Consider the following 23,430-nt stretch of genomic DNA (forward strand, 5'->3'; position numbering starts at 1 on the left):
AAATCAACCAAAAAAAATTTTTGCGTATGTTAACATCAGAAGCATAAAATCAAAAGAAAAGTATGAAAGTATAGTCTGTCAAGAACAACTTAAAGTTATAGGTGAATGAAGTAAAATGGAAAAAAAATGACTGCAGCTAGAACAACAACACCAGGTAGTATGACTGCAGCTAGTGGTGCCATATCAAAGCCAATGCTCCGCTTGCTGCAGATAAAATAGAAAAGGTAAAAGAAATAATTAACAAAGACATAAACGCCATACTTATCCTAATTTTATCTGTTTACAGAATGAAGATAACATATCTCAAAAGTTGAACATGTAAAGCCTTTCCCCATATAATAATTAACAAGGAACTTTCACAGTTTCACCACCTCAATGACCACATTTAAATTAATTTGTTCTATACCTTTTGGAAAGAGCACGGGAAGGAGAGAGTGATTTTGGCCGATTCCTCAATCTGTCACTTGAATGGGAACACGATCTATGTCTACGCCTTCTTTCTTTGTGTCTATTATACTCACGATACATACAAAAAAAAGTGATTAATTTCAATTATTGAGCATCAAAGATGCATTTCACACTTGTAAATAAAGTTTAGGGTTTTTGTTTTCTAATTTATTTGGTTCTTTCATCAATCATTTAATCAATTTTCTATAGATCTGATCTAAAAATATAAAAATCAAGAAATTAATCACTCTTTTTTTAATAAAAAAAATTAAATTACAACCTGATTCCATCATTTTCTAAAATTCACGAAATAAAGAGATAACACATGTAAAAAATTTTCAAATCTAATCTGAAAATAGCCATCTATTGCACATGCCTCGCTTCTTATCTTTTATCTTTATTATGAATGAAAAGAACAGCGGCTGATGGTCGCCTGGACGATGATGACGAGCAACGATGAGAGCCGAAGCGAAATGACCGCGACAAATGAGAGGCGATACCGCCATGACGAATGAGAGACAACGATCATGAAGACTGGATGACGATCGCAAGGGGAGGCAAAGCGACGACCGCGAAGACTAGATGACGGCAGTTTGGGCAAGGCAGTGAGATAGGAGATCGTGTTTTGAGAGTTAGAAAATTAAGGTTCTTTCATTTCTACTTATAAGTTCTTTTTCTAATTGGTTTTTTGTGTTTATATAAATGTTTTTTTGGCTAATACCTTAAAAAACAGTTACAATGGTTTTTTTCTTAAATTTAAAAGTTTGACTGTTAGAAGTCTTGGGTTTGAGTTGTATGTGGAACAAGATTAGAATTATTATATTTTTTCAACTGATACTTTAGTGTCAGAGATCTCTGATGTCTAACTTACAGACACCATCGTATCAGTAATTTGTGATACTTAAATGTTAAATACGGAAAATGGTCCACATGCATGTAAATATTTGATACTTTTAAAAAAGTGTCAAGAGTTAAGTATCAGTAAAGACCATTTTTCTAATAGTGTGTTTAGCTAAATATTAAAAAAAATCTGCTTATTTTGTATCAAATATTAAGAAAGTTTAATAATAAAAGATTAATTACAGTGTTCTTGCTGCATATTGTTAGAAGGTCAATTAAAACTATCTGACCATATTCAAGTGGGGGTATACCACCCTCAACAGATTATAATCAAAATAATTCAGACATAATTTTAATAAGTAAACTTTGGACTATAATACTAATAGATGTGATCAGTCGCACATATGTACATAAAAATATCGGTTGATAAAACAACTATTAGTTATTGGAATAGTGAGTCAATACCACTTGCAAATGCTAATGGCAGAACAAAGGATAAAGACAAGCATCCTCTTTCGGAAAAAGGACACTTGCACTCTCAAATTTTGGGGAAATAACCACAAAAAATCATAAATTTTCAATAAGAGGCATCAAGGTCTGCTTTTAACTACAATATCTTTTGATTCTAAAAATCTAAAAAATCCTAAAATTTTATAATAAATAGAAATATGGCATTAAAATAATTGTAATAATATAAATTATTTTTAATAATTTTAATATTTAAAAATATTTCTACATTTTACGATCTATTTGACTATTTTTTTAATATTAAAGTAATTTTAATAATAAACAGAAACATAATATTAAAATAAATAAATAAAAATTATTTGAATATTATGTAAAAAATAATTTAATATATTAATGGGGAGACATTTTGTTAATTGTGAAACCTAATTAATCCAAAGATTTATTTAAAATATTTATAATAATTGCAAATATATTATTAAAATAAATATAATATTTTAAATTTGAAAAACAATTTAATATCATTAGTCTATTAGATAGATTATATTAGTTATATTAAATTTATATTAATTAAAAAAATTTTAAATCAATTTTCTATTACTATATTTAAAGGATATTATGGTAATAAAAAAGAGTTTTGATATTCCTTTTTAAAAATTTGGGAATCTTTATACCTATTTCTTCAGATCTTAAGTGTATAGGTGTTCTTTTTTTTTTTTTTTTATGTATATAATAATGGGCCTAAAGGCAAGAGATGTTCATGAATTTTTCAAACATAAAAAATCTCCCGCAGTCCCACGTCTCTCTATGACTCCTTCGACTAACTTCACCCTCCTTTTCCCCTCTCAGCCCTTCACAAGTAGGCTTATGGAATCGGCATCAAGATGCGAAATATTGCTACCCATTTGTCATATCGCAGTTGCAGATTTAATACAGCAATAAACTTCCAGCCAAAGAGTGGGGCCAAAATCATAATTGAAGAAGGCACCCTCCATTACTTATCCTTATAATCCAAAGGCCAGGATAGAAAGATAGGTTTTATTAAGGTAAAAACGATAGTGTACTACGAAAATATCAGCATTTTTTCTACTAGTCTTTTGGATTCAAACTCCGAGGATGTGGAGTCGTAAGAGTTAAGAAAAATATTTTCAATTTGCCTATCCTATACTTTTTTTTAAAAAAAAATGAAAAAAATGTGGTAAGTCAATTTTCTTTTTTCGCTTCATCGTTTTCAAACATACAATACTTAATAATTTTCAATGTTTCGAACAAAGTCAAACTGCTTAAATTTTACTAGAATGATTTATGAAGATTTGGATTGGGGATAGAGTAGTTGAGTGAATAAACTTTTTTAATGGTTTTGACTATTTTTTAATGGTTGGCTTGGTTGCTGCAGTATTTGCTACAGCACTGAGCAGAATCCTTATGCATCCTCTACTGTTGCATGTTGGATATTTTATATCTATATGCAACCTAACATTGATTAGTTGTTATGTCAACATAAGATATAACATTATATGCTTAGGTTCTATTTACCCTACAAGGTGAATCCATATGTCTACTTCATCACTAATCTTAAATCAAGCATGGCCCTTTTGGGACTCAAGTAAAACTCAATCCAGAAAACCCAATTTAAGATCAAGTATTGCTTTGATATGTTCCACTAAGATATGCCATTTTGTGGCTCTTCCTTAGCTAGTATCATTAAATGGGTGATCAGCTGAAATAATGAATAAAAATAAATTCTATGAAAACAAAATGCTACAGCAAACATGCAGCAACTCATATTTTCAGTCAATAAACCATCAAGATTGTTTATCACTCAACTACAAATAAATTTAGTTCATGATTTGCAAAAGAAAAATAAGAACAAGGTTTCGGCTATGAAACACACTCCCATGAATAAATAGAAAACAAGAAAACAAGAGAAAAATAAGAAGGACTGAGCTCCCAATTGATCTCTGCAATTTCTCCTCTTGTGCAGCCCTTAATCTCTCTCTTGAATCTTCTTTTTCTTTTGATTCTTTGTGGTTTTTCTTCTTGGGTGACGGCCCCCTTTATTCCTTATGATATGTGCTTCTTTTATAGCTGAAAATTAGGGTAAACGAAAGCCTAGGGCGCGTATAAGTCAGATTAGAAAACTACATATCGCAATTCTGCAAGTATCTCGCGCGAAATTTTCTCTATCGTTGTTCCAAGATTGCTACAGTAATGGTTGCTACATCAACGGCTACAGCAACTGCACTGTTCCAGATTTGTTTCAATTCTTTTGTAGCTAAGTTCTTTTCCATCTTTTGCAAGCCTATTGCACCAGCATTCCTTCCTTGAAATTTGGGCTTTCGGACACCTACAATTATGCATATAATTTAGCACACAAATTATTCTAAATCAAACAAAATTTATTACGAATAAACTAAGATGAATGTTTATGCAAAATATAATAAAAATGCAATGAAAACACATTATTTACTCTCTAAGTATTATTGATTTAAGTCTAAAAGTGCCATGATAACTCTTATTTCATAGAGTTATCACATTGGTTGGAAGAAATGTTTCTTTTCTTAGATAGATGCATATACTCATTATTTTCAATCATTGTGTCATGCACAGAATGGATCAAATGACTTAAATGATATAAATTATCCTCCAATGTACTATAACATATATTTTTGGGGTGAAAAACATCATGACCAAGCCCGCATAAGCATAACGTGCTTGCCTCGTCCTTAAATGAATCCTCGAGGAAAGCTATCCTCGACAAGGCATAGAGTCGGTCATGCAAGTAGAGCCGGTTTGAAGATGCACGAGGAGAGACCAGGATCAAGTCAGATCAAAGATTTTGTCAAATGTAACCAACGAGTTTTTTGCAAAGAATTTGGGCACCAAGCCCACTCACCAGTAGTTACAATGTCCACTCACCCATGGTTATGTAACTGACCCAGTAACGGTTTGGAGGTGAGGAGGCCACTAATCTCGATAGGGTATAAAAGATCCAGAGAATAGCAGAAAATTGGTTAGACACTTTTCATTTTCATATACTCTTTATTTCTTTATTGGGCAATTTTTCTCTTTTCTTTTTTTCTTTCTTTCGGCAATTAAGCTCACTCATTTTGGGTAGTATTAAGCCATGTGATTTATGGCACAAGTGTTTTCCAAGTAAACCTAGATCGCTTACTTGAGTGTCAAAGGCTTTACACCAGAAAAACCTCCAGCATCCCCTGACTGGTTATTGTGAACGCATGCGTTCTTTGAGGAAGAGCTCAAGGTCGCAAGAACCTGTTCGATAGAGAGGAAGCAACAATGAATCGTCTCCCCAATAACAACAAATTTAAGTGTTGATGTGGTTGTCTAGTTGCTACATAGTTCGACCAGAATTCTGCATCAACACATACTAATCCATTATTTTTCAAAATAGAAATAGATGAATTAAAATTTACAGTATACCTCTGTTTTCATAAATAAGCTACCGAAATTAAGTTCCTTTTAATGTATAAAATATAAAAACAATTATTCAAAACTAAACTCTCATTATTAAAAGATAATAAACAGACCCAGTCTTCACTGCTAACATGAACTAGCCTATCCATAACTGTAGCTTGACGCTTCTTTCACTTAGTTTTTGTTAGCCTATATGGCTATAAAATGATAATTTTGATGATAACAAATTACATGTTTTGGATAAACAAAGAATTACACATTATGTTTTTTTAAATAAGAAAATAATTTTATGAAATTGGTTGTTTTCAAGTTTATGGTTTAAATTGAAAAGTTTTGAGAACTTTGAAATCAACAAGAATTGTTTTAAAATTATGAAAATGGACCTATTTGCAAAGTACTATAAATATTTGGGCCATAATATAATTTTATAAAATATAATTTTCACTATAGCAAGTTGCTAATCGGATTTACCAATGCGGCAAATTTGTTATCAAGAAAAATCTCTCTGGAGTAAAAATGACTAACCAAAAAATGAAAAGCGGCAAACTAGATGTGCAAATCTTTGAGTATAACGGTAACATCAAGTGGCAAATAGGTTACTATAAAACCACAAGTCGGTTATCACCAAAAAGTTAATAATAGTTAGTTTTATGCTTAACTATAAGATGGCTTCAATCAAATTCAAATGAAGAAAAAAGAAAACTATTTTTATCATTGAGCAATCCTCTGCAATCTGAGCATAAAATTTGTATATTCATTTCATTCATTCACACACATTGGGCTTTCATTTGTAATCAAACACATTGTGTGAAGGAAATTTATTTGTAATCATTTTTGCCAAATCAAGAGGTTGTAAGTGCTGGGATATACTTGGTTAAGAGGTTGGGGATAATCTCTTGTTGTAAAGGTCTATTGGCATCTTGAAAGTCAATTGTAAGAGTTGTTGAAATCTTGCAAGCTCGCATAGTGAAATCCTCAAGCCGGTGAGCTTGGAGGTATGGTCGTAGGCACGGTTGGCCGAACCACGTAAAAATCGCGTGTTTGCTCTCTCTTGCACTATCTCTTTATTTTTCATTGCACATTAATTTGTTTATTTCGAATTTGGTTGCTTTGTTTAAATTACATTAAGTTTTAATTGCTTAAATTTTTAGAAACCCAATTCACCTCCTGATAACTCTATGAAATTAGAGTTATCATGATATTTTTAGACTTGAATAAGAAATATTTAGAGAGCAAATGACATATTTTTATTGCATTTTAGTTATATTTTGCACGAACAACCATTTTAGTTTATTTTTAATAAATTTTGTTTGATTTTGAATAATTTGTATAGTTAGATCATATGTATAATTGTAGGTGACTAGAAGCTAAAATTTCAAGGAAGGAATGCTATTGCAATAGGCTTGCAAAAATAAGGAAAGAACTTGGCTACAAAAAAAATTGAAACAAGTTTGGAACAATGCAGAGGCTGAAGCCGTTGCTGTAGCACCATTGCTGTAGCACTGTTGCTGTAGCAATCCTGGAGCATTAATAAAGAAGATTTCACACGAGATACTTAGAAGATTACGATTTGGAGTTTCCAAAACTGGAAGATGCGCATCCCAGACTTCCGGTTGCCCTAATTGTAGACTATAAAATGAGCACACACGCAAAGAAAAAGAGACAACCGTCAACCAAGTAAAAAACCGCAAAGAAACAACAAGAAAACAAAATTCAAGAGAGAGATTGAAGGCTAACAAAGGATGAATCACAAAAATAAAATAAAAATCAGTTCTTATTCTTTCTTTTTTTCTACTTATTCATGGGGATGTATTTGATGGCTGAAACTCTTTTGTTTATTTTTCTCTCGCAAATCATGAACTAAATTCTATTATAGTTGAGTAATAAATGGACTTAATGGATGTTTGACTGATATACACGCGTTGCTTTGTGTTTGCTATAGCATTTTGTCTTAATTGTACTTATTTTATTCTTTATTTCGGCTGACCACTCATTTAGGGATACTAGTTAAGGAAGAGCTTAAAAAATGTCTGACTTAGTGGATCTTATTAAGACAATACTTGGTTTTAGATTGGGTTTCCCAAGTTGAGTTAATCTCAATTTGAATAGGGTCATACTTGATTTAAGATTAGTGATGAACAAGACATAGAGCTTCACCTTGTAGGGTAAATGGTACCTAAATCATTTAGTGCTATATTTAATGTTGGCGTAACAATTTGTCACTGTTAGGTTGCATTCGATATAAGATATCAAACATGTGACAGTTGAGGATGCATAAGGGATTCTACTCAGTACTGTAGTAAATGTTATAGCAACTATACTCTAATTGAAAAAATAGTCAATGTCATTAAGTGAGTTTATTCACTCAATTACTCTATTTGACGTGAGAATTTTCTTATTTGCATTTTTATTTTAATTAATTATTAGTTTCATAAAATTGTCTTATTTTAATTTAGAACAAACTGTATTGTTAAAGATTGTTATAGCAAATTTGATCACATCAATCCATGTGGAGACGATATGAATACTCATCAGTATATTACTTGTTGTGTACACTTGCACATTGACACTTATAGCATAGAAAATGCACACTACCACCCCTCTTGAGTTGCCTATTTAGTATTTCAGTTTTCTGATTTCCTGAAACCAAAAAAGTGAATTATAAATATGATTAATTGCTCAAGAATCGAAGATCCAGGTGTCAACAAGACGCTGAACTAAACAAGTCTCTATGCCTAAAAGATTTCCCATACTTGAATTCACAATTTTAGGGCGATCCTTTTTCCAATAACCCTTCTGTCCACACTTGAAGCACCTGCCTTTTGGCTTGCCATTTTTCTTAATAGATGGTTTTTTTTCCCAATTTTCTTCTTTTTGTCCTTATTCTTTGGCTTAGGCTCAGAAGAACTATCTGTCTCAGTAAGGTTAATGCTTCCTTAAGATTTTTCAGAAGAATGAAGTTCAGTCATTAATTTTGTTGAGGTCATATTTCTTTTATTCATATTATAATTTACCTTAAACTCCTTGAATATTTTTGTCAGAGATTCTAGCACCATGTCAATATTTGAATTATCATTGATCTGCACACCCTAAATCTCAGTCTCATTCAAATAGTCCATCATTTTCAGGACATGATCATGAACTCTTGTACTCTTTCTAATCTTGGAGTTCATAACACCTTTCAACACCGCTTGTCTCGCAGAGCGAGTACTCTACCCAAACATCTCTTGGAGACTTTCCATTATTTCAGTGCATGTCTCTACGTTCTGATGTTTGGTCTGCAGAATATTAGAAATCGAGGCTAATATGCAGCATTTTGTCATTTCATTAGCTTTTTGTCATTTCTCATAAAGCCTCCTCTGATTTCTACTAGTGTCATTTGCTTGTTTAGGAGGGCATGGTTGGGTGAAGACATATTTATGATTTTCAGCAGTCAAGACTATAAATAGATTTTGTTTCCAATCTATGTAGTTCTCACCAATGAATTTGTTTTTATTCAGAATAATAGTGAGTGGACTTAGGGAAGACATTTACTAAAAAATAAAACATACATACATAAAATACTTTGAAACAAGTAATATTCACAATAAAAAATCTAAAATGAAAAAAAAACATAAATGTATTTTATTTTATTGTAATAATAATCTAGTACCACTTTGGGAAGCTATCCGATGGAGAAGTCATGCCTATACTTACTAGATCCAATTAACCATTAGATTATTTACTTTCATGTTGAAACATGATAAATAATTATTATTATATTTTAAGGCCAAATTTGTTAACAGAGCTTCGTTGAGAATGTTAATAACAAATTTTATTGAGTGTATAACCATTGTTTTAATCAACGTATCATTCATATGTTACAGCCACAGTTAGAGTGATTGACAAATTAAAAAAATATTTCAATTTTATCTTTAAAGAAATTCATCAAATAAAATGTCTAATATATATACCTTTTGTAGGGAGCATTATTGTATCACGAAGTTGATTTTTATATATAATTTTATTATTGAACTAACAATGAAATCTGTGAGAAAAATTATCTTGAATTTCCCCTCCCCTACTCAATATTTTAAAGTTGGCTTCACCTTTTAAATAATATATAGATTATATCATATATTGTTAATTGCATACTTCCTAAAATAATATTATCTAGATGAAACCTAATATTATTAAGCATATGCAAATGTCAAACAATAAATGTTTAGATTCATAATCTATAGATGCCATGTATTATGATGCATAGAGTGAAGCTTCCTATTCTATATGATATGTTATCAACCAAATATAGCATGTAGATAAAAGCAAATAAACAATATCGGTTCATGGTTTTCCTAAGTAAAAATTGACTTAATCTACAAGCTTAATGCCTATTGGGCTTCAAGTCGATGTCCATATTCCTTTTTTTCTCTTCCTTGTGCTCATTCTTGTCCATATACATTGGCTTGGACACTTTTGAGTTTTTAAATTTATCATTGGTTCAATTTTTAAGATTAAATCTAGGCATTTTTAAATAAAATTCTAATACGTCTTATTTTTTAAATAATTTTTTTATAAAAAAACTAAACCCAATTAATTTAATAAACTAAACCCAATTAATTTAATAAAATAAACCCAAATTTATTTTAAAAATTCTGGAGCCGAATAAATTTTATTATTGATCTTACCAAATTTCCATTTATATGACCCAATTTTTAAATCTCAAAATAAGCTTGGGACCAATATAAATAAATTTGGATAAATTGTTATTATTGGACTTATCAAATTTTTATTTATATTATCCAATTGATAACAAAAAATGGGCTTGGATCCAATATAAATAAATTTGAACTTTTTTGCCCAAAACCCAAATACTTCAGCTGATCTGTAAAATAGTAAAACCACAGGGTGTCATGAGATATAAACCCAAAACCCTAATTAACAATTTTTTCTTCTAACCGCCGCCAACATTTTCTGTAGAATTGAAAATTGAAATGCAACAAAATTCCAAACTTGGCCAAAAAAACCAACAAAACTGCAGGGTGCCTCATGAAAAAAATCCAAATGAAAACCCTCAATCCAACTTTGTGTTTTACGCCACCAATTCCAGAGTTGCTGCCGTTTATGCTTCTCCTTGCCGTCATCAACTTTTCTTTGTTTCTTGAGTTCTTTGCTATATTTTATAACAAAAATAATATTTACAAAATCTCCTATGCCAATAATGGCTTACAAAAAATCTATGAGCAGTAAAATTAAATAATCAAGAGAGAAATATGGTGAAATTGACCACTTCTCTTATTATAAATCTATAAAATTAATACAAAGAAAATTTTAACTATGAATTGAGACAACCATCAATATGCTTAACATATATATTCATTCACATAATGAAATAATATATAAAATTAGTGCCACTCATCTTATACACATAATATAAGAGATTGATTTCATATAGTAACTCTATATAGTAATATGAAACTATACTTATACTAATTGTTGGTTAAAAATAATTTTGCAGCGAAAATATTTGGATCGCAATTCTCATACAATATATAGAATTACTATAATCTAGTAATCGTACCTTTACTTTTTCATAGAAGAAATTTAGGCCCTTAAATCATGATTTGTCACCACCAATCATGTTAGATCAAGATATGTCACTAACGATCTTTCAGGTTATAACTCAAGTTTGATTTGTATTTGACGTGTGGACACATTTATCACGTAACTAGCAACATAAAATTTTTACTTTCAAAGTCAGGGAGAAAAACTATTTTTTTTCTCTTATCTATATATTATGGCTCATGTATCTCTTTCTGTAGAGAAACATGCCTTATTTTATCTTGTAGGTGGAAGCCCTAGGGTCCTTATTTATCACTTTTTTTTAAATATATTAAATCAAAATAATCGATTTAAATTAAAAATAAGATAAAGCTCAAAAGCGGCGTTACTTGTTCTTATTATAGGTCCATCTTATAAAATAATACAAAGCCTCTTATACACAAGCATATTAAATGGAGTCTCCTCCTAAATAATATATTTATAATTTTAACCCAAATAACTAGTTATCTTACTTATTAATCCAGTAGAGCACGTCAATTAAATGAGCTAACTCGGGGATCATATGGGTACATATAATAGTAGGTACAATAATTAGGTCTGTAATCAAACTAGTCCGATTATTTAATTCCAAATCTACTCCACTAAAAGATTAGAACTGACTTTCATAATTGTATGGCTCTAGAATAGTGTTCTCGAATAATAATTCAATTCATGCCACGTTAATTTCTTTACTTAACAATCCTTTGTACCATATCATTGATTAGATTGATATCTCAACTGTATAATTAATTTAATTAAATCTTGTTCCTTAACATTTACTGATTTTCTCTAATGATAATTTTCAACATGCTAAATATATTGACATACTCTGGTAAGAGAATTCTATGATCAAGCACCGAAAACTCATCAAGAGATTTGTTGTATAAATCTCATATTGTTAATTTATAATCTCACTGCTCATAATTGCTCCCACCAAGATACCAGACAATCTTGACTACAAATGTATGTCGCACTCATTGGTAACTCAAATGAAATAACAATCACAAATATAAAACTATTATTAACTCAAGATTGAGATTGCAAGAAAATTAATGCCATGAAATTTAATAAGTCTGACAGTCATTTTAAGATTAATTAAATCTCATATGTGATCTAATTCAATGTAGTCAAACTACATTAGTAAATTCATAAATAATTAAGACAAATCATTCAATGAATTTACTACAGTCTAAAAATAAATAGAGCGTCCAACTCTATTTATCATCTACGAATTCAATTTATTTAATCATAAGATAACTTGTATTTATGTATTTTGTGAATCCATATGATGATCACATGTAATACGATTAAACGAATTTTATTCGAAATGTTTATGTAATTAAAATATCTGAAAATATTCCAAATATTTTATTAATAAGAAAATTAATAAATCAATATATTTTAAAGAGCAAATAATCCCAACATGATGGGCAAGGAAGATACTGGGCCAACTCTGAGTAGCGTGAGCACACGAGGGAATTAGATATAAGATATGTTTCTTGTGAAAAAAGGGAACACGCTAATGAACCAAAGAGGAATCTTAACTGCCTTGGAGTCAACGAACTCGACATGCAATCTTTGACTCTTTCCTTTTCATTCAATATTTTACTTTAAATTGATTTTTTTTCTCCCTAATTACGTGTCTCCTTATTTGCCGCCAAGTAAAATTTATCCATTTATTCACCTAGTGTTACTCGTTTTTGCACTAAAAAAAACTGGTTGGAAATTACAATAAATACAACTTAAGAAAGCCTTCTAATTACATTATAATAACAATCTTCATAATTGAAACCTCCTAAGGTGATTTTAAAATGTTGCATTTTAGACATTTACTATAATTAAAAGAAAATCAATCACCACGATAAACACATGGAAGATAAAAACAATACTTTTCTCTCTGCTAAAACCCTTTCTATTATCAACTAAAACTTCAGGAGATTTGATCAACCACCGTATGCAAAGTTACACAGCAACCTCAATGGAATTTCCAACCATAGAGGTTCCAGATCAGTGGCGGATCCATTAGTCGGCTGCCCTGAGCTGCAGCCCGGTATAGAAAAGAAAAAAAAATTAAATATGTTAGTTAATTTACAAATATGTCACCACAATTAATTACAAGAGTGCCATCAAAAGTAAAAACACTTTACCTATTTTTCCTTCCTTTTTACCGACAACAGTATTAAAGCCAATAAATCAAAAAGATCGGTGGTCCCCTTCACAATTTCTCATCTTCAAGATCTTTCAATTTGGTTGGCTTACTCTTTTTTGTACTGGTTAGAGATGGCAAAAACTCAGGCCGGATCCGAGTATTATCATGACCGGACTCTATCTGGATGAAATTGGTTCGGGTCTGAGTCCAGGCCGGGTTTTAATTTGGGTACTTGAATTTTATATTTTTTAATATTTTATGTGTATTTATTTTTTGGTAATTTTATAAGTTTTAAATTTATTTCAATAAAATTTGACATGAAAATATAAACATTAAGTGTTTAAAACTTTATATATGTATAATAAATGAGTCAAATAAATATAAAATATTTAAAATAATATATATTTTATCATTTTTTTAATAAAATCCGGGTTCCGGGTTTATCAAGTGATGCCCAAGACCGACCCGGCTTCATACCTAGGCCGAGTAATACCCGGCCCGCAACGCCCTGGTCCGGATCGGACGGATATTTTTGCCACCTCTAGTACTGGTGTGCCTTCAGGACCTTTATAAATTGCTTCCAGAACTTATAAATTTCTTATTGGCTTTATGATTTTTTGTGCTAGTGATTCTTTATTGTGATTCATTATTTTGAATTTTTTATTGGTTATTTATCTTTTGTGATTGGTTTTACTGATTTGCTCTATAATTTGTTTTGATTCATTATTTTGTGAAGTATCAATTTTGAATTCTGTTCATACATTCTAAATCATTGTTGTGTCCTGAAAGTCAGTTTGTAAAACTCAAGCAAATTAAATTCAATAACTATACAATAGTACAATGTGTTGGTAAAAAATTGGAGTTAGTTATATATATATATATATATATATATATATATATATATATATATATATATATATATATATATATATTATTGTTGGAACAATTGCAAGAAAGCATTTTAAGTAAATACTTATTGTTGTTATTTTGTCACTAATTATATATTTTTTTAAATTGAGACGAACAAGTTTTAATTGCTTATTTTATTTAAGTATGCTAATTAGGCTTGTAATTATTAATTAATTTATCAATTCTTATATAATTTCATATTATTATAGGTTATAATGTCCCACAAATCCAAGTCAAGAAAAACTCTCCTTTCATTCTTTGCCAAAGTAGATGGTGGTCAATCATCAAATGAGGCAAGCTCTCCATGCAATATTGATGCCTCAAGTTCTCCTACGTCTCAAAGGGTTGAATTTGAGAAAGTCGATAATCCATCCACTATTGACACCCCTTATTTAGAACGTGATCCCGTATTGCACATTTCAATCAATACTTATCTCATTGACAAACGGGAATATGTGCGGATGGCATACATAAATATGGGATCATTTCAACCCGAGCTACAAAAGTACCCATCGACTAAATATGGTAAGCAAAATCGACGATTTCAACTTTCTTGGTTCTCAAAATTTATTTGGCTTGAGTATTCCGTATCAAAAGACAAAGCATTTTGTTTTTCATGCTTTCTTTTTTATGACACATCAACTAAGTATGATGCGTTTATTGTTGATGGTTGTCAAAATTGGAAGTAGGTTTCTTATGATAAAAAATGTCCTTTTGCACTACATGAAGGGAGTCATAGTTCTTTTCACAATCCGGCTATGGTTAAGTGGAGCAATTTAAAGGATCCGTCTAGACATATTGATAAAAGAATGAATGCACAATCTTCATTCCAAGTTTTAGAGAATAGATTGCGGCTAAAAACCTCAATAGTAGCTATCAAGTGGTTAGCAAAACAAGCTTGTTCTTTTTGAGGTCATGATGAGTCAGTTAATTCTCTCAATCGTGGAAATTTTATTGAATTAATCAAGTTGTTAGCAACAATAAATGAGGAGATTAATAAAGTTGTGTTAGAAAATGCTCCTAAAAATGCCCAATACATAGCACCTAAAATTCAAAAAGAGTTATGGAATATTCTTGCTAATAAAGTGCAACACAAAATTCGAGAGAGAATTGAGGATGCTAAATTTTGTATTCTTGTTGATGAAGTACTTAATGAATCTCACAAAGAGCAAATGACTATTATTTTGAGATATATTGATTGTGATGGGTTTATTAGAGAGCGTTTTTTTTTAAGTTGTGAACGATGATGACACAAAGGCCTCAACTCTAAAAAATGAGATATGTAATGTTCTTGCTCGATACAATCTTTTAATTGAAAATTTAAGAGGTCAAGGGTATGATGGTGCTAGTAATATGGCGGAAGAGTGGAATGGATTACAATATTTATTTCTTAGCAATTGTCCATATGCCTATTATGTACATTGCTTTGCTCATCGACTACAACTTGTATTAGTTGCAGTATCTAAAGAAGTGCACGAGGTATGGTTATTTTTTTCCAAGTTGAGCTCTATTGCCAACTTTGTTAATGCTTCTTTCAAACGTTATGCTGAGTTAAAAGCTGCTAAAGACAAAGAAATTATAGAATTGATAGCTTCAGAAGAGCTTGAGACTGGTACAAGTGCTAATCAAGTCCGGACTTTACAAAGGGCTGGAGATACTCGTTGGAGCTCACATTTTACTTCAGTTAGTAGGCTTATTGAGATGTTTAGTGCAACTCTTGATGTTTGTTGAGATGGACCTACTCGAGATCTGTGTGGAGAAGCTAAAGGTGCATATAGAGAGATGACATCCTTCGAGTTTGTTTTTATTTTGCATTTGTTCGATAAAGTTGTTGGAATCTCTAATCTTCTTTGCCGAGCACTACAAACAAAATCTTTAGACATTTTAAATGCTTTGAATTATGTCACAAGTACTAAAAGGCTTTTGCAAGAATTTCGAGATAATGGTTGGGATGATTTTATTAGAAGCATGGCATCATTTTGTAGAAAGCATGACATTACTGTGCCTGATATGAGTGTTTGTTATATGGAAGATACAAGATGTTCTTGTCCACAAAAAGATTACGTTATAGTTGAGCATCATTATCACTTTGATATATTTAATGTTGTAATACATTTTCAATTGATAGAGATAAATAGCAGGTTCCCAGAGCAAACTATAGAACTTCTTACTCTAAGCTCAGCTTTGGATCCAATCGATGGGTTTAAATTATTTGATACTGATCGTATTTGTTGTCTTGCTGAGAAATTTTATCCTCATGATTTCACTACAAATGAGATTCTTGCTTTGAGACGAGAGTTGGATCATTATAAGTTTGATATGCTTTCCCATCCACTTTTTCAAAAAGTTACTTCACTTTCTGAGTTATGTTGATGATTAATTGAAACAAAGAAGTCGCAACACTATTTCTTGATTGATAGACTAATTCGTCTAGAGTTGATTCTTCCAGTTTCTATTGCCACAACAGAGCGTGCATTTTCAGCCATAAGCCTTATCAAGACATCATTTCGTAGTAAGATAGAAAATGAGTTTCTTTCAGATTGTATAATTGTCTATACTGAAAGAGAAATTGCAGATACTATTGATTTAGATTCTATAATTGATAAATTCCATTGTTTAAAGTCATGAAAAGTACAACTTTAATAGTATTTTTTAATTAAATTTTTATTTTCAACTTATTAGATGTATTTTATTTTTTTACTTATAAAATTTTATGTTCACTTTATAATATAATTTTTTTAAAAGAATTTACCCTGAGATACTTTTAAGTCCTGGGTCCACCCTTGTTCCATATCAGCCTTTAAACTCCTTTTTTTCAAGCCACCTTAGCCGGTAAACATTTGAACACCTAGTTGCGAGTCAACTGCACCTTACTATGCCACATTGTCACCAATCGCACTCAACGCTGCCTAGTGGCTGAACCACGTAGAGACTTGAGGAGGCAGTGGCCCCTGCAAGTCTTAAAGTTTTTTAGAAAATACTTTTTAAAATTCAACCAAAAATTTTATTTGGCCCCAATGAAATTGTTAATTTGCCCCATTTATCGACTTTGAATAATATACGAAAATGTAGGTTAAAAATTAAATTATCGTCATTAAAATCACTTTAAATGAGTATTTTAAATTCAAAACTATTTAAAAACACTTAAGAAAAATTAAATTCTTTCAAGGAAATTAAATTTGGCCTCCCCGCTGGTTCTAAATTCTGGCTACTCCACTGTTGCTGCCACAAGCAATACAAAAGGAGTTTCGGGTGGTGGGCATTTTCCTTTTCTTTTTCCTCAAGTTTTATTTTTATATTTGCTTTTGTTCTTTTATTTGTTTTTATGTTGTTATATATGATTTTTCACTACTTCCGCAGTTGTTTCGGTGGTTTGCTTAGATGTTGTTGTTTCACTTTCCGGATTGGGATTGTGCCAGTGTTTGAATCAGAAGTGTATGAATGTATTGAAGCCATTGATGACTCTAATAGTGGCGCATTGAGGTTCCAATTGCCTAAGGCAAGAGCTCATCAAGAGATACTCTGTTGATTTGTAGGGTGGTTTCTGTAGTGTTTTTTTTTTTTTTTATTCATTGTCTGCTTATGTTCTATTGTTAGAATTGTGTTGTGTTGTATTGTATTATAGAACATTACTTTTTTTTCTTTTTTATTTTATTAAAAAATAGTTTCACCTACATAGTTGAGGTGGGTAGACTAAGACTGTCCCATATAATTTTTCCAATACTTCATTTAATCTTATTGTGTAAAACCATTTAGTCTTCTTTTAGTTACTAGAAAAGTTGTAATGTTTGCGTTTGTGTTAGTTATATTTTGTTGTTAGGCATTGTCTAACTTCAGCTTAAATTTTAAGTTTTATTCTCTGTATTGTATTTAAGCTTGATGTGGTCTAGTATTTGCACCCAAGTGGTATTGTATTATTGACTATCACTGGTCCTTTGAATGAAAGACATACTTTCCATTAAGAAAAAAAAAATTCACTCACCATGATAAAAAGAAAAAAAAATTAGGTTGGATCGGTTTATAAAAATTGAGCGTGACGTAACACAAATTTTTTTTTAAAAAAAAAATATTATTGGGGTGGATCGAATTGTATTCGATTGAACACATAACTATAATTAGATTTTTGCACAGTCTGTTCCAATTCAATCAGATCAAAGAGTAAATCCAATTTAAATTGGTTGGATTGCTTGGTTTGGACCAGATCACGATTCGTGTGCCTAGCTAATACAAAAAAGTCAAAAGAGGTCAAACCTCAATTTTTGACTTTCCAAGTTGAGCTCAGTTTTGTTATAAAAAAAAAAGAAAAGAAGAAACACTTCATCTCATTTCCGTAAGAAGGTTAACTCTTATTTTACATTGACTAAAATTGGAGAGAACAGAAAAGGAGGCTAACAGCAAAAGGACTAGCATATCAGATTAAAAGAAAACTAATCTATTTTACATGGGTTGTCCATTTCGCCAAGGGAAACGTCAGGCAATTTACCACAATCATAACCAGTAACTTTATTACCAAGTACCCCACCAACAAGGAACCTATAGAAAATAACATCTCTCAAGAACCTCATCCACCAATTTGACCCTCCATTTTGTACCCATCCAGACAAATACGACCCTATAACCATTCCTGTCACACGCCATTTTCTTTCCTTCACATATCCATCGATAGCTTGAGCAACATTATTGTCTCCTGTTGTAGCAATGTGTCCTTTGGTTTTAATTAATAAATTACCAATGTGACGGCCAAGTACCACGGCGTCTTCTAGCGCCTGACAGCCGCCTTGTCCGAGATCGGGAGTCATCGGGTGCATGGCGTCTCCAACCACCGTGACGTTTCCTTTACTCAAATTTCCAAAAAAGACATTCCATGGATGTCTAAACATCAATGGTGCCCAGTGCAACGTTGAAGCATCAGAACGCCGAACAATGTCCGAGTAAAATGGGGGTAAGACCTTGGCATACTTCTCGAGTACTTCTTTTTGAATCAGCTCAGGATTTCTTGCCTTGCTTTCCCCTGAAACGTACATGAAAAACGTCATTAAATTAATTCAATGTCTCCCTCTCCATGGTGTACTTGTCGGCACGCATGGGACTAGAAGCAACAGGAGCTACACAAAACATCAAATCGCACGACAAATGTAGTGAACACACTCGACCAGAATTTTAGTGCTCTTTGAAAATGATGGGGTTTTGATCATTTTCTCAGTTACAAAATACCAACCTTCAGCGGAACAATTACAAACGAGGAACCAATAGATCTCGTTATCATTGAGAGGCACATATCCAGCCCTCATGCCCGCATCGACAAATAGCCTTACTTCTTTGTTCAGCCCATGGCCTTCAGGAAACACAGCCAAGCCAAGCCCGGCTGATCGGCCGGCATTTAACGGTTCCGAAAGTCCCAGCCACCGTGCCACCGTTGAGTGTATCCCATCACATCCAATCAAAACCTATATAGCCCAAGGGGAAATCATATAAAGTTAACATACAAATGCTAAACAATCCAAAGAAAAGTTGAGGCTAAGTTCTAGCTTCAGTCAGAATTTAGGTTCTAAGTTCGAACCTCACTAACGTTCGTGCGTTAATTAAAAAAAAAAAAAATACAACTAAAGCCTTATTTAATTATTACCCTAGCTTTAACTATAGTACCATCAGCCAAATGAATGATAACTGGGGACAAAGCATCATGTGTTTCTGAATTAATTGCAGCAATCTTCGAAGAGAAATGGATTGTGTCATCTGGCAACTCATCTGCCAAGGTCTCTAGTAACTTTTTGCGATGTATGTATCTGACTCCAGATCCATTCCTGCTTATAAGAGATAAGGCAACTACAGCCATTAAGAATTAAAAATACATAGGATTCGATAATAATAAGCAAATATGTACATCATTATATTCAGGACTATCTTGAATTTAGAAAACTCACTCAGATTTTCCAGCTAAGGACGTCTCTTGAGTTGCTCCAGTTCTAAGATTTGTTACAAACAACCTGTTAAGAACATAATAAAATAAATGAAACTTTAAGATGTAGACAGAACTAAAATCTAGAAAAATATATACTCAAATACCATGTGTTTATCTTTTAGTGCATTCCAATTCATATTTTTTAGTTCGCCATTTGTTAAAAAAAATATAACGATTACAATTTTATTCATAGTGTCATGTTCAAGTGTGAATGCCCACACCTCTTAATAGTATTATAAAAAAATTTTACATACCGTTCATAATATTATGCACCTTTATATGAATGTAAGGACCAGTCAGCGAGAAATTTCATACAGACGTCCCTAAATATCTTCGGCATTGAATGAAGGCAAGACAGTACCAATGCAAGATTCTAAAGCTATAATTCAAAGAAATTTTAGATTATACCTCTTAACAGGATCATAAATGGAAGCAAGCTTGTGAGAAACACCAAGAGCATCAAGAGCAAGCCAAGCGTTTGGGGCAAAATTTATCGCAGCACCAGTGCCTCGGAGCCCGTCCGATTTTTCTAAAACCAAGGGTTTAATTCCAAGTCTCTTGAGAGCCAACGCCGTTGCCAATCCTGCTATCCCTGCTCCAATTATTACAACATCTTTTTCTACCGTTTCCATGATCTCTCTAATTAAGGGCAGAACCGTCTCTTGTTTGATTGCATAATGTGCAATGCAGTCTCAAATTTATATCACAATTTTAATTGTATGTGATGAAAGCAATGACGTGCGCGTGAAATGACTGAGACGACGCAATTTTTTCCTTGTAAAACAAGGAACTAATAAGCTACTGAAGCAAAGAGGAAAAGTCCAGCCGCCTTCTTTTGGGCTTGGGGTCAGCGAACAGAACACGCAATCATTGATCTGTTTATTTTTCATTATCTGTTTTTTTACTTTAATTGATTTTTCCTTCAAACAAAAATTTCATTTCAATTTGATGCTCGTAATTAGAGTCTCCAGAATCAGCTTAATTTAATCGTGCAATTTAGACATGTAGACTCATAATAGTTCAAATCCAAGGGAGTTGTATTTAATTTTTATTATTGACTTCTTAAAAAGTGTGGATGGTAGTACTTTATAAAAATCTGAGTACGAAAAAATATCAACTTATTGCATTCAAATTCCACATCTACTTCTAAAACTTGAAAAAAAAAAAAATCAACACTCACGATGCAAAAATGAGGAGAGGAGGTCTGGTTAACACTTACAATGAAATTTTTATTCACCTTAATTTATTTTTTATCGATCTTCAATTTACTAATATTGTAAGATCGATCCAAAAATAAATCAACTTTAGAATCATAAATTTTCAATGACGACATTTCCCTTTTTTTCATCTTCTTCATTGAGTGTCCAAATTTCCTGTTAACTTTTCTAACCTGGGCTCATAATTTCAGTTAAAAAGAAATTTGAGATCTGCTAAACAAAATTTTACTTTAAAAGAGTTAGAAAATATAGCCAAGGGGGAAAAAAAGTGTCGATGCTTTCTTGTTTGCCTTCTGCTGAATATACATGTCAATTAACTAGAAGTCGAAAATTCGATTTTGAAGTTTTCTAGACTCAACACGAAATGAAAAGAAAAAGAAAAAGTCAAAGAGTCAAAAGCATTCTTGGACCTCCAAAGTTGATCTTTCCAACTCCTTGACTTTTAAGATTCATCTCTTTAAAACAAAGATCAATCGTCAAAAGACCATTCCATTTTTTTTTTTTTTCACATGTTCAAAAATTCTTATTCCTTTATGTGGAGAGGAAATTTCTTACTAAACATGAAATTATGGAGAATTAGGAGCAAAAAAAATCAATTTTATAAACACTAACTAGTTGAGTTAATAAAATTTCTAGTATTAAAAATAAGAATTCTAAGTTTTAAATTCTGCTTAAGTGGTTGAGAAAGAAATTGAATTATCGTTAGATTAAACTAAAAAAAAATAAAAAAACTTATTTTGTGTCAAAAATTTAGAAAATGTAATAACAAAGGACTAATTATGGTATCCTTATCTCACAACCTAAATACTATCAGATAGTTAGAAGGTCAATTAAAATTAATAAAATCTAATTGTTTAGAGTTTAGGTTGTGGATACATTATCTTTAAGTTATTATAATAGAAAGAATTTAAATATAATTTTTATAAATAAATTTTGGATTATAATACTAATAGATACGTGATCATTCACACATATGTACGTAAAGTATCGAATGATAAAACTACTATGTATTAGTTATTGGAATATGAGTTTGATACCGGTTGCCAATGCTAATGGCACAACAGAGGATAAAGACAAGCATATTTGATTGGATATAATAATTGGCCTAATCATTCAAAATAATAATAATAATAATAGGCCTACAGGCATGTGATGATCATGAATTTCCAAAACCTATAACATCTCTCACTGTCCCACGTCTCTCTACGAATTCTTTGACTAACCTCACCATCCTTTTCCCCCCTCACCCCTTCACAAATGGCCTTTTTTTTTTTTTTTGAATTACACGGTACTAATACTCATATAACAACTCATATTTAATGAGATTAATATTTTGATATTTATAATCAGACAATTATTGAAATTATTTTATAAATCTTATATAGTACAGTCCAGATTTTAATCATCTCCAATATTTAAGGGACGTTTACTCTACTCATATTTTAAAAATGAGAGAATTATCTTCACTCAAATTGAAAAAATAAATTAACTCCCACAATACCTTGTAAGGACTCGAACCTATAATTTTACAATTATAAGATTTAGGTTCTAACCACTAAGATAAAGTCTAGTGGCTTCAAATGGCCTACTTAAATCGTCGTCAAGATGCGAAATATTGCTGCCCATTTGTCCTATTGCAGTTGCAGACTCAAGACAGCTTGTTCTGTTTCCATGTGCTAGCAGGAAACTTTTATCCAAAAGGTGGGGTCAAAATCATAATTGAAGGAGGCATCCTCCATTATGTGTAGATTACTTATCCTTATAATCCAAAGGCCAAGGTAGAAAGATAAGTTTTCATAAGGTAAAAATAGTAGTTCATTTTAAAATTAATCAGCATTCCTTTGCTAATCAGCATTCATTTGCTAGTCATTTGAATTCAAATTTCGAGATGTAAAGTCGTAAGAGTTAAAAAATAATTTGGAGTTGCCCAGCTCATACTTTTTTTGAAAAATATGAAAAGAAAAAAGTGGTAAGTCAATTTTTCTTTTCGGCTTAATTGTTTTCAAACATACAATGTCTAATAATTTTCAACGATCCGAACCAAGCTAAACTGACTAAATTTTAGTAGAAATATGAATTGAACCAAAATTGATCCAGTCCAGTTCGGTTCGAATTTTTTTTGTTTTTTAACCTTCTAAAATCTTCATTTCTTTTTCGGTTGTTCGGTTTTCGATTCAAGTTTTCATTTATTCAATTAAACTGGTCGGTTTTTTCTCAATAAAATAGCTTAACCAAACCACAAGGTGCAGTTCCTCTGTGTTTTTTACCCACTCTATGTAAGACAACTAAATGATTGGAAAGGGTGGGCACGGTTTTTTGTCAAATCGAGCTAAATTGAATTAACCTTTTTAAAAAATATAAATTGAACTAGATGGGTTCGGTTCGGTTTTTTTTTTCAATTTTTTTCTAAATCTTTCATACTT

The 23,430-nt window shown here is 31.4% G+C and overlaps 1 protein-coding gene across 1 annotated transcript; it reads right to left on the minus strand.

The window, feature by feature from the left end:
* Positions 1–18,050: 18,050 nt before the first annotated feature.
* Positions 18,051–20,471, minus strand: LOC102622692 (monooxygenase 2-like). Its single transcript, XM_006464510.4, has 5 exons — positions 20,199–20,471; positions 19,753–19,815; positions 19,455–19,632; positions 19,047–19,275; positions 18,051–18,839 (listed from the first exon to the last, which is right to left on the minus strand). The coding sequence occupies exons 1-5, from the start codon at positions 20,420–20,422 to the stop codon at positions 18,256–18,258; spliced, it is 1,278 nt and encodes a 425-aa protein (XP_006464573.1). The 5' UTR covers positions 20,423–20,471; the 3' UTR covers positions 18,051–18,255.
* Positions 20,472–23,430: the final 2,959 nt, after the last annotated feature.

The sequence above is a fragment of the Citrus sinensis genome, chromosome 7 (genome assembly GCF_022201045.2).
Source record: "Citrus sinensis cultivar Valencia sweet orange chromosome 7, DVS_A1.0, whole genome shotgun sequence".
NCBI classification, from domain to species: domain Eukaryota; kingdom Viridiplantae; phylum Streptophyta; class Magnoliopsida; order Sapindales; family Rutaceae; genus Citrus; species Citrus sinensis.